This window comes from Rosa chinensis, chromosome 5 (assembly GCF_002994745.2).
Source record: "Rosa chinensis cultivar Old Blush chromosome 5, RchiOBHm-V2, whole genome shotgun sequence".
In the NCBI taxonomy this organism is placed as follows: domain Eukaryota; kingdom Viridiplantae; phylum Streptophyta; class Magnoliopsida; order Rosales; family Rosaceae; genus Rosa; species Rosa chinensis.
This window is the reverse complement of record NC_037092.1, coordinates 3,385,469-3,397,835: the sequence shown is the minus strand read 5'-3', so window position 1 is coordinate 3,397,835 and position 12,367 is coordinate 3,385,469. Positions and strand designations below refer to the sequence as shown.

Sequence of the window (12,367 nt, the reverse complement as noted above, 5' to 3'; positions counted from 1 at the left end):
AGTAAGGCCATTTTCGGCCCTATTTGGCCTTATTCGGAAGGTCGGCCAGACCCGGTCCTTTCAGCCCTAATAGATCAGGCTTTTAGGGAGGGTAAGGGTTAGCATATTTAAGCCCTGATCCTAAATTTTGTTGACTTTGACTAGGCCCGACCCTAAGCTCAAAAATTTAGGATAGGGCCGACCCTAACCCGGCCCATGACGACCCCTACCTAGGTTCAATGAAAAAAAAAAAAAAAAAAAAAAAAAACTAGGGGCCCAAAAGAGTAATTGCAGACCAAGGAAAAGTCTGAACTCTGAAGTAGACTAGGAGTCCAAACCCTAACTGTAAGCCCACCACCAGCAGGCCCATGATCCCGATCCAGCCCTTGAGCCACACCAAAGCGGCCTTCTGCCGCCAAGAAAGGATGGGTCGAAACCCAAACAACCCCGCCACTGTCAGTTTCCGCCGCCATCGAAGGAAGAGGAAAGGGTAAGGAGACCCGCCACCAGAGAGAGGAGGCGAAAAGACGAAAGTGGAAGTTTTTCTTGAGTCTTGAGTATAGCAGTTCGGAACATTAAAGGGCACTTCTTTGTACACCCAAACTTATGCTTTGTACACCCGACACTAAAAAGACATTCTGAAGCCCACCAACTGTACCCTTTACAAAACAGAGGGCGATGGCAGCTGCTTGAACTTGATGGGCATGGAGTTGAACCAAGTGAAACGTGAGAAGTGAATTCCTGATGATGATGACGACGAATAAGAAGCTGAGACAAGAATGTTGGCTCTTTACATTCCCAATTCCAGATGTCTTGGTATTGGATATTATTTGCAGGAAGAAGAATACCGGCTAGGCTTTTTAGCTTATGTAAGTGGACACTAAATCTTTATGTGAATTTGAGTATTCAAGAGTGGTGGTTTCTTACATATTTAACTGAAGGTAATTACATGATTCTAAATACAGCAGAGTCTAACATTCAAGTGAATGTGTATGGATTTCGTCTGGCATGGTATTAAGGCAAGGGATTGGAATTGGTAGATGAAGTATTGGCTAATTCACATTCCTGATTCCTCATCAGAATATAGTAATAAGAGGGGCCATCTGCTTCTTTTCTTCTATTGCTTTTTTATTTTTATGTAGGAAACATGATGCTTTATTATTTTTGTAATGTAGAAACATGGTGCTCATCTAGACTGATTTCTGTACCTTGATGGGTAAAATTATTTAAATTATTATCGATCCGTTAATGGAGTTCCCACTCCAATATGAATATGCATGCTTTTAAAAGTTAACTAGCATCTGATTAAGAAATGACCAACAGCTTTCAATCCTTTGTTGCAGTATATACTATTGTCATTGTGTTTTTGACAACTTAATGGGATTGGGGAAGAAAATGGGTATGGGAATCGAAAGCGTTGGCATTTTAAATTGCTCCATGTTCTTCTTATTCATCTTAATCTTGCTTCCATCTCATTATTACTGTTCTCAAATTTATAACATAACTGCTTCGCAACCATTAGCACATGGACAATCCCTGGTCTCCCCTGGCTGTATTTTCGAATTGGGTTTTTTCAGTCCCAATGGTTCTGCTAATCAGTATGTGGGATTATGGCACAAGAATATATCTCCGCGCAAAGTTGTTTGGCTGGCCAACAGAGAAGAGCCTCTTGCAGATACCGACACCTTGGCTAGTTTGAGAATTAGCAGCAATGGCAATCTTGAGCTTGTAGATAGGCAGCAGAATACTGTGTGGTCTACCAATGTTACTATGATTCAGGTTTCATCATCTAATACTAGTTCAGTTGCTGCAGTTCTTTCAGACGATGGAAACTTTGTTGTCAAACATGTTATTGGAGCTGGTCAATCAATATGGCAGAGCTTTGATCATCCTGGTGACACCTTGCTACCGACTCAGCTGCAGGGATTTGATACTAAATCTGGTACGAAGAATGTCCTGACTTCCTGGAGAAGTAATAAGGATGCATCAATGGGGATATTCTTGGTTGGACTGTCAGCAGAGACACCATCGCAGCTGTTCATTTGGATTAATGGATCAATTCCCTACTGGAGAAGTGGGCCATGGGATAAATCAAAGTTCATTGGCATACCAATTATGGATGATCGGTATAATAGTGGATTTAGTCTAGATGATAGTTTGATACAGGGAACAACTTATTTCTCATATAGTTTTTTCGACACTCTCTAATATTTATACATCTCTCCAGATTCCAGAAGGAGTATCAAAGCTTATGGTGTCAGATGGCAAGAACTGGAGACTTGGCTCAGAGGCACGAAATCCATGCAGCCTTTATGGAACATGTGGACCTTTTGGTACTTGCAACCCTTCTGAATCTCCAATATGCAAGTGTTTGAAAAGGGTTTGTACTCAAGTCAGCTGAGAAATGGGGCAAAGGAAACTGGACAGGAGGGTGTGTAAGGCAAACCACATTGTTTTGTGAGAGTGACACAAGCAAGGCAGTCTCATCAACAGGAAAACAAAATGATGATGGTTTTTGGGAGATGGAAAGGTTAAAAGTACCAGATTCTCATGAATTTGTTGTGGCAGCTTTGGATGCTAAAAACACATCTGACGATTGCAAGATACGGTGCCTAAATAACTGTTCTTGCTTGGCATATGCATTTGTTAGTAAAATAGGTTGTTTGCTCTGGTCTAAAGACCTTCTTGATATACAGGAGTTTTCCTCTCGTGGTGAAGATCTTTATATTTGCCTAGCACGTTCAGAACTAGGTGATTGCTACTATTTCTTGCATAACGAATTAACAGTATCTTATGTTTTCTATCTCATGCTTGTTTTGCATGTATTCTAAATTTCTTTTTCAGGTAAAGGAAAGCCAATGAAGTTAATTTCCAGCCTTACAGCTACTTTTTCTATCAGTATCTTGTTTCCATAGTGTTCATTTGGTACAGGTTGCAAGCTAAACGAAAGGGTAAGAGAATGAGAAAGTGACCTTTTCTTTGGATAGGACATAGGAGCATGTTTACAAAGTGTTTGTTGTTGGCTTTGATTCAGTGTTTGATGATTATATTGCAGAATCAGGACAGATCAAATCAACAACACAGCATTTTGAATCGACTGGTACGATTCAGACTTCAGAATATGCTCTTTGAGAATATATAGGAAAGAATGATTTATCAGAGCTGTTGATCTATGAATTTGATACCATATCAATTGCTACAAAGAATTTCAGCATCACAAACAAACTCGGGCAAGGAGGCTTTGGTCCAGTTTATAAGGTAATCATTTTTTTCTTCCCTCAAATGATATAGAACTAGAACAGGTGCATAATACATACATGAAAAAAATGATTAATGTTGGGATCACCTGTAGGGTATGCTACATGAAGGGAAGGAAATAGCGGTTAAAAGACTATCTAGCAACTCGGGACAAGGCATTGAAGAGTTCAAGAATGAGATGTTGTTGATCTCTAATCTTCAACACAAAAATCTTGTTCGGATCATGGGTTGCTGCATCAAAGAGGAGGAGAAGTTACTGATTTATGAGTTCATGCCAAACAAAAGCTTGGATACTTTTCTAGCTATTTGGTTAGTTTTACTATCGCTTTATGTTTGGTTGCAGTTTCTTATCTTTATTAATCTTGTTCATTCATATTATTGGTCATATCTGAGCTCACTGTGTGGAAAATTAGGACCTTGAAAGAGACTCTCAGTCTCTCACTAAAGTAAAAGATACCATTTCTTACAAAAGGGAAAAGCATCGATAAGAATTCAACCAAAGCATGATTATATTTCATAATTTCATGCCCACTAACATTAAACTATAAATTAATCCAGGTGGACTTAATTACCAGCATGATCAATAATCCTTGAAATACTTTTTGATCAATACAAGCAATCTACTCTTTTTATATGACTACACAAATAAATTAATATAGATATTCGGCCCTGCAAATTTAATGCTTTTGACTATTTAAAAGATGAATTGTATATGTTACAATGCCTGTAGGAATATATATAGATTGAGATCTCTACTAAACAATAACAATTATGTCTGTAATTCCTTGCAATTTTCACTTGTTCTATCTAATTTTAACCTCTACCTAAAATCTGATGTTCACTAGAATTGTTAAGGACATTACTGATTACATTCTAATAGCTGTATTGATTTTTTGGTTAGATGAATCGAGAAGAGCAGTGCTTGATTGGGCCAGACGGTTCAATATTATTCAAGGTGTTGCTAGAGGGCTTCTTTATCTCCACCATGATTCTTATTTGAAGGTGATACATAGAGATCTGAAAGTCAGCAACATTCTCTTGGACGAGAAAATGAATCCAAAAATTTCAGATTTTGGATTGGCACGAATGGTTCAAGGGACGCAGAATCTAGAAGGGAACACGGTATGAGCCATTTCTTTGCTATTCTTGGACATGTTCTTTAATTCACAACTAAAGTTCTAAATTCAGCCACATTAGTCTGACATCCCGTTTGAGTTAAACTTAATTAACTACAGATTATTTGCAGGGCATTAGATATGTAATGTTTTGTGACTTTTTCTTTACCAAGTAGCAATGTTATCTGTTATAGACTAATAATGACTTTTAGTGCAGTGGCTATATGTTCCCAGAGTATGCCATTGGGGGGGGGGAGGGGGGGGGGTGGTGGATATTTTCCTGAAAATCTGATGTCTACAGTTTCGGGGTCCTGGTATTGGAGATAATTAGCAGCAAGAAGAATACAAGCTTCTGTATCCCTGAGCAACAGCTAGGCTTTCTTGCCTTTGTAAGTTCATAGTCTAAATATTAACGTGAAGTTGAGAATTCATGAGCAGTCTCTTACTTTTGGTGAATTTTTATATTGTGAAGCTAAACACAGTACGGACTAAATGGTGTTAACAAGTGTTTGCAATATATATGAACTCTTTCAGGCATATATGGCAGTTGTGGAATGAAGGCAGGGGCTTGGAATTGGTAGATGAAGAATTGGCTGATTCATATTCTTCATCAGACGTAATGAGATGTGTTCATATTGGGCTTCTTTGTGTACAAGACAATGCCGCAGATAGGCCAACCATGCCGGATATAGTTTTGATGCTAGGTACTGACACAGATATTCCACAACCTACGCAGCCGGTATTTACTCTCCAAAACTCGGTTTTTCATCCTCAACCACTGTATGAAAATACTTTCTCCATAAGTGAAGCTACAATAACAGTAATTGAAGGACGGTAATAATAATTATTCAATGTATCTGGTGATTCTAATCAGTAAGTTATATTGACCAGAACTGATCAACATTGCCCAGATTAAATCTCTAGGTCTCTTTATAGTTCCTGAGAATAATTGCAGCTCTAATAAAAGGTCATGTGCATTTTCTCGCGCTTAGCTTAATCTGTACCTTGGAGCTTAGAATGAAATGTTCTTCTAGAAGCAAACGCGTAACACTTCTGTTTTGGTATTCAGAAGTCTTATTTTTCACTGTTTTTTTTTCTGCCAAAAAGCATATTCAGTAGCCTATATGTGCTTTGCTTATTTTAACATTCTGAAGTGTCCTTTTTCAAACTAATCGGCCAATATTAAAAAACTTGGTTTTTCATCCTTGGCCACAGTGTGAAAATATTTGCTCCTAATGATGCAGCCACCATACCGTGATTGGAGGACGATAAGCGACTGGAAATTGTTGCATCACAATCATCCAATAAATTGCAAAGATCGACCTTGATATTTACTCAAATGTTTTCAATCTGTTTAGATATGCAAAGAGGGGCCCAAACATTTAAACTTTAGACATTCGTTTCAAAATGGAGTGCTGCCTCTTCCTGCCAAATTATTTAGCGGACAAGTCACTGCACACCCAATCTCATGCTCAGTACACCCAACACTAAACGACATTCTAACTATTGGGCCTCACGTTTGCCACCAACACACCCTAGCTGTGGGCCTATGCCAGCTCGCCTGTCCTTCCCTCTTTCCGCCAATTTTTTAGCGGCTAATTCTTAATACACCCAGACTAATGCTCACTGCACCTTACACTAAAAGACATTCTGAAGCCCACCAGCTTTGCTCTTTAAAAACCAAAATGAGGGAAGAATAGCCAGCAATGGCTGCTTGACCCTTTTAAAGATTGAAGCCTTTGCCCATAATTGTTTTCTGGTATGTCCCATGCATTCTTGTTTACTAGTGATCAACTGGTCCTGTTTAGAGTCAGAATTGTCATTTTTTATCTTATCAATTGGTTCTGTTCACCAGTAATAGCTGCAATCCACTCGAGCTCTGATGTGGATTGGGGGGCAAAGCCGCCATATGGCGGCTTCTCATTTTGTCTTTGGTAAAACACGTGTCAACATATTTCAAAGTATACTGCGCAATACTTTGAAAGCAATCATTGTATTTTGCAGAATGAGTTACTATTATATGGCATTGGATATTAGTTGACAAAGTTTGTGACTGAAATTTATCCTAATACATGCTTTGGCTTTCATTGGTTGTAAGGAACACATATTTGTTTGGAAATGGCTGTTGGGATCAAAAGGTTCAGTGTTTTGAAGTTGTCATTGTTCTTGTTGTTCATATTGAGTTTGCTTTCGTTGCAGGATTGTGCTGAAGTTTATAGCTTAAATGCTTCGCAACCATTATCACAGGGGCAAGCTCTTGTTTCCCCTGGTCATATTTTCGAACTGGGCTTCTTCACTCCTAATGATTCTGATTATCAGTATGTGGGGTTATGGCACAAGAATATAACTCCATAAAGTTGTATGGGTGGCCAATAGAGGAAAGCCTCTTGCAGTTGCAGACACCTTGGCTAGTTTGAGAATTGGCAGCAATGGGAATCTAGAGCTTGTCGATGGAAAACTGAGTTCTGTGTGGTCAACTAATATTAATATTTCAGGGTCATCTAATAGCTCAAATGCAGTTCTTTTAGACAGTGGAAACTTTGTTGTTCAGGATGATAAGGGAGCTGGATTATGGGAGAGTTTCGATTACCCTACTGACACAATCCTACCGAGCCAGCTGCTTGGATTCAATAGTAAATCGGGAAAGAGGGACTTCTTGACTTGCTGGAAAAGTGAGAGTGATCCATCGATTGGGAAATATTTGGTTGGACTTACCCCCGAGACGCCATCACAAGTGATTGTTTGGATTAATGGATCAACTCCTCATTGGAGAACTGGACCATGGGATAAATCAAAGTTCATTGGGATACCGGATATGGATGATCGATATCAGAGTGGATTTAGTCTAGATGATAATGTGATACAGGGAACAAAGTATTTCTCTTATAATTTGTTTGACAGTGCATGGTGTCTCATATTTAGCCATTTCCTCAGAAGGGATATCAAACCTTATGCTTTCAGATAGTGGCAATTGGTCTCTTAACTGGGAGGCACCAAGTAATCCATGTGACTACTATGGAACATGTGGACCTTTTGGTGTTTGCAAGGCTTCTGAATCTACAATCTGCAAGTGTTTGAAAGGGTTTATGCCAAAGTCAAATGAGGAATGGAGCAAAGGAAACTGGACAGGAGGGTGTGTAAGGCGAACCAATTTGTTTTGTGAGACTAACACCAGCAATGATGGGTTTTGGAAGATGGTGAGGTTGAAAGTACCAGATTCTCATGAATTTGTTGTTACATCTTTGGATGATGAAAACTCAGCTGACGACTGCAAGATACGGTGCCTAAAGAATTGTTCTTGCCTGGCTTATGCATTTGTTAATAACATAGGTTGTTTGGTCTGGTCCAAAGACCTTCTTGATGTACAGGAGTTTTCCTCTGGTGGAGTTGATCTTTATATTCGCCTCGCACATTCAGAACTAGGTAATGATATATTATTTCTTGCACAACTCTGAGTAGCAGTATCTTTTCTTTTCTGTCTCATGCTTGTTTTTTGTAATCTAAACTCCATTTTCAGGTAAAGGAAAGCCGATAAAATTAATTGCCAGCCTTACGGCTATTTGTTCTGCCATTACTTTGGTTGCCATAGTGTTCATTTGGCACAGGTTGCGAACTAAGCACAAGGGTAAGAGAATGTTATTTGTTGGGGGGGGGGGGGGGGGGGGGGCATATTTGCAGCGTTAGCACATTACCTCACTTTCTCTGATGTTAATAACTTCCATGCATTACTGGATGGTACTGGTTGCTCTATCTACAACTTGTTTGATGTTTTGCTCTGACTCAGTGTTTGATGATTAATTTCAGAGTTAGGACATGTCATATTTACACCACAGCACTTAGAACCGACTGATACAATGCAGACTTCAAGAAATGTTCTTCGAGAATACATGGGAAAGCATGATCTTTCAGAGCTATTGTTGTATGATTTTGATACCATATTAATTGCTACAAACAATTTCAGCATGACAAACAAACTGGGGCAAGGAGGCTTTGGTCCAGTCTATAAGGTAAATTTCTTTTTTTTCCGTTAAATGATGATATAGCAGCAGGCATGAATGATATGATTAAGTTTGGACCTCATGTAGGGTATGCTACCAGAAGGGAAGGAAATTGCTGTAAAAAGACTATCTAGTAGCTCCGGACAAGGCATTGAAGAGTTCAAGAATGAGATGTTGTTGATATCCAATCTTCAACACAAAAATCTAGTTAGAATCATGGGTTGCTGCATTCAAGAAGAGGAGAAGTTACTGATTTTGGAGTTCATGCCAAACAAAAGCTTGGATACTTTTCTATTTGGTTAGTATTATCAGCGCTTTATATTGGGCTGCAGTTTCCTATCTCTGGCAATATATGCTCTTGCAATATAGTTCTGCTAGTCTCTTGCAATAGTACTGCTATTCGGTTAATATTATTGGCGCTTCATTGGGCTGCAGTTTCTTATCTTTGGCTAGTATAGGCTCTTGCAATAGTACTGCAGTTTCTTATCATTGAATTACTTTCTGATCGATACACAAGGAATCTATTCTCCAGTACAAACAAACTAATCTAAATATATTGAATTGCATATGTACGTAGATGCTCATGTTTGTTCAGTTTGATTCAGTTCTCTACCATACATTCACAACAGTGTGTCGATGGGAATTGTGACTTACATTACTGATTACATGCTAATGGTTGTATTGATTGTTTTATTAGATCCAACCAGAAAAGCAATGCTTGATTGGAATAGCCGATTTAATATTATTCAAGGTGTTGCAAGAGGGCTTCTTTACCTCGATCATGATTCCTATTTGAAGATAATTCATAGAGATTTGAAAGTTAGCAACATTCTCCTGGATGAGAAAATGAACCCAAAAATTTCAGACTTTGGATTGGCACGAATAGTTCAAGGGACACAGAATCTAGAAAATACTCAGAAGGTTGTGGGAACTCGGTATGAATCATATCTTTCCTATTCTCAGGTTTGTTCTTTTATAAATCAAGTTCAAATGCATGGCATGATATCAGGCAAACTGATATGGTAGTCAATAGTTAATTAGCATGGTACAGTCTCTACTTATTTCAGACGTGCAATCTAACAGACTCCCCTCTCATTTTGGTTCAAACTTAACCACAGATTGTTTGCATTGCATTAGATATAAAATTTTTGTGGCATTTTTCCCAAGTCAAAAACCAAGTAATTTATTAGTTTCATACTACTGAGCTTCCTGTGCAGTGGATATATGTCTCCGGAGTATGCCATGGGCGGGATATTTTCTGAAAAATCTGATGTCTACAGCTTTGGGGTCTTGATATTGGAGATAATTAGCAGCAAGAAGAATACAAGCTTCTGTGTCCAAGACCAACAGCTAGGATTTCTAGCTTATGTAAGTTCATAGTCTAAATAGTAAATACTAATTTATAAGCAGAAGCTTGTATTATTTTGGTGAACATTTCTATTTTATAAGGTTAAACCACACGAATGCTAAATACTGCACGATCTTAACTACTATTTCCAACATATATTTCCCTTTTCAGGCATGGGAGTTATGGAATGAAGGCAGGGGATTGGAATTGTTAGATAAAGTATTGGATGATTCATATTCTTCATCAGAAGTAATGAGATGCGTTCATATTGGGCTTCTTTGTGTACAAGATAATGCCATGGATAGGCCAACCATGCCTGATGTAGTTTTGATGCTAAGTAGTGACAAAGATGGTCCAGAACCTAAGCAACCTGTATTCACTATCCAAAACTCAGTGTTTCATCCTCAACCACAGTATGAAAATACTTCCTCCACAAATCAAGCTTCCATAACAGTGATTGAAGGACGGTAATCATAATTATTCAGTGTACTTAGTCAGTGAAGGTGTATGTACATTCAACTAGTTTTATAGTCAAAACTGTTTAACATTTTCCCAGATTAAAATTCTAGGTCCACCAAAATTTACAGAGATCAATTGCTGCTGTCTTGATTTCTCATATGGCACTATTAGCCTTTTTTGTAGTAACTAGTCAAGGAAGAGCCCTCCTCAGGAAAAGGGGTCATGCACATTTCCTCTAGCTTAGCATAGTAATTAGTTTGGTGCTGAAAATGAAATTTTCATTATGTGCTGAAGCAAACTTTGACAGTTCCATTTTGGTATCAGATAGAGGTCTGTTTTTTTCTTTGATTTTCTGTCATAGGCATATTCAGTAGCATATTATAAGTTGAAGGTAGCGAGTTTTACTACCCTAAAGAACATGTTGAAGAAGTCCTTGATGCCAAATTAACAAAACTCTTATCTCATTATAAATGTAACTTGTGTGGTCATAATTTAGTCTGTAGTAACAGTTGCAGATCGAGTTTCAGGCAATCACACTTCGACCATAGTAGCTGCACACAGATGTTAAGTACACCCTTTGATTTGCACCAACCACCCAATTCAATTGAGAGCAGAGTAGAGCTTGCAGTTCAATCCCCACCAATGTGAAGCCAATGTCCTTGACTGCATATTTTTCAGTTTTGCTTGTAATTTGAATGGTCCTAAAGAGCATATTGTGATTTTATTCTCTAGGTTCCTTCGGGTTTCAATCAGGTGTTACATCCTGATTGTGTTCCATGTGCTAGTCTTATTTCAACTCTTGCCCTCATTCTTTTCCTCAAGTCTATCCATCTAGTCACGCATCTACTGTGTTCCATTCTCTTTTTATTCAGCTGTTTTTTCCATTTCTCTCTAATCTCTTCTTAAGAGTTCAAGTTCAATTCGTTGTGGTATGAGCTACCTCTTTTTAACTCTGGAGGATCCTGCTCTTTTAATTCATTGTTAAGGAACACAGTGGTGCAAGATCTTCTCAAAAAAAAAAGAAGAAAAAAAAGAAAAAACGGTTGTCCAAGATCATGGGCATTTAGTAGTTAATGTGATAGAATTAACAACAGCCTCCAACTTTCATTTGAATAGATGATATGGTCTATTGTTATGATAATCTGATTTTGATTAGGAAAAGAGTCGAAAAGACAGGTTATGATGGCCGTGGTTTACAAGGCCACTTGAAGAATTCTAAATCAATAGGTAGATATTATTCTACAAAGCAGGTTTGACAACACCATCTGCAGCTTTTCAGTTTAGGACCGAAATCATCATCAAACATTCTGTAATTTTGTGAATTTACAAAAAGAATAAAATAAAACGATCTGCGCATATAGAATGCATGGGAAAAAAAGAAGGATAAGAATAAAAAGAAAAATCAAAGACGAGAAAATAAATGTGTAGAATTTTGTAACAAATTTATGGCCCAACACTGTATTGGCCTAGATTTGTAACTGGCCCAGAACAATGCGAAATCTCTAGTGGCTCGAATTTGCAGACCACCGAACGCAACAAAAGAGCTCCTATCTCCGGTAACTTTGTACATCATGCAATACGTGTCAAGATCGTACGGCGACACTGCTCTCTGACCTATTGCTCGATGTATAAGGTTTCTTGCAATGGTGAAACCTCATGCATGAAATTTTGTTTTCGTTGTATCTTGCTGCTCTGTGGCTTCTCAATTTCCACAGCGGGTAGCTGTTTGTAAGTTTACGTCATATTACTCAAAACTCTATGTATGATTTCTTTGAATGCTTGAATCTGATTTTAAATAATTTATTTTCTACTTAACTTCGAATTTCTGTGAAAGTTAATCATGCAATTTTATCATTTCCGCGCCGAGAGTTCATTATGCAATTTTTAACATTCACAGCAACACAGTTGCAATGCATAAACTTTCAGTGATGGGGATGTGCAAGTCGGTATGGCTGGCCTTTTCATTTTTCTTTTGCAAAGTGAATTTTTTTTTTTTTTTTTTTTGTGGTAGAGAAGAAAAGTTTCAACTCGATGGGGGTAGATTACCAGTGCACCACATATAGGAGTCTTGGACTCTACGTTACCGAGTCAAATGATCTCCAATAGGAGCCTAAGATTATGTCAAAGTTGTCTGCTATGACTTTGAAAGCATTGGCAGAACTTTCATAGATCTCTCTCCATATCAAAAGAACGAAAGGTCTTCTAGTTCA

General features: G+C 38.2%; 2 protein-coding genes and 1 long non-coding RNA gene across 3 annotated transcripts; all 3 read left to right on the top strand.

Moving 5' to 3' along the window:
* Positions 1-857: 857 nt before the first annotated feature.
* Positions 858-2,200, top strand: LOC112166062 (G-type lectin S-receptor-like serine/threonine-protein kinase At1g11280). Its single transcript, XM_024302821.2, has one exon. It carries the CDS (start codon positions 1,357-1,359, stop codon positions 2,185-2,187), a length of 831 nt encoding a protein of 276 aa, XP_024158589.2. The 5' UTR covers positions 858-1,356; the 3' UTR covers positions 2,188-2,200.
* Positions 2,201-4,622: 2,422 nt separating this feature from the next.
* On the top strand, positions 4,623-5,680 carry LOC112166067. The gene is made up of 3 exons (XR_002923110.2): positions 4,623-4,741; positions 4,887-5,091; positions 5,597-5,680. It is a non-coding gene; the product is annotated as an uncharacterized LOC112166067 (long non-coding RNA).
* A 686-nt stretch (positions 5,681-6,366) lies between these two features.
* Positions 6,367-10,480, top strand: LOC112202919 (G-type lectin S-receptor-like serine/threonine-protein kinase SD1-29). Its single transcript, XM_040506296.1, is given in 9 exon segments — positions 6,367-6,700; positions 6,702-7,245; positions 7,247-7,775; positions 7,870-7,977; positions 8,157-8,359; positions 8,438-8,648; positions 9,048-9,285; positions 9,568-9,718; positions 9,870-10,480. Coding segments are annotated over 9 exon segments (2,514 nt in total). The 5' UTR covers positions 6,367-6,470; the 3' UTR covers positions 10,170-10,480.
* Positions 10,481-12,367: the final 1,887 nt, after the last annotated feature.

Excerpts from the sequence above, each read along its gene's own strand:
- LOC112166062 (XM_024302821.2), top strand. The coding sequence starts at position 1,357 with ATGGGATTGGGGAAGAAAATGGGTATGGGAATCGAAAGCGTTGGCATT.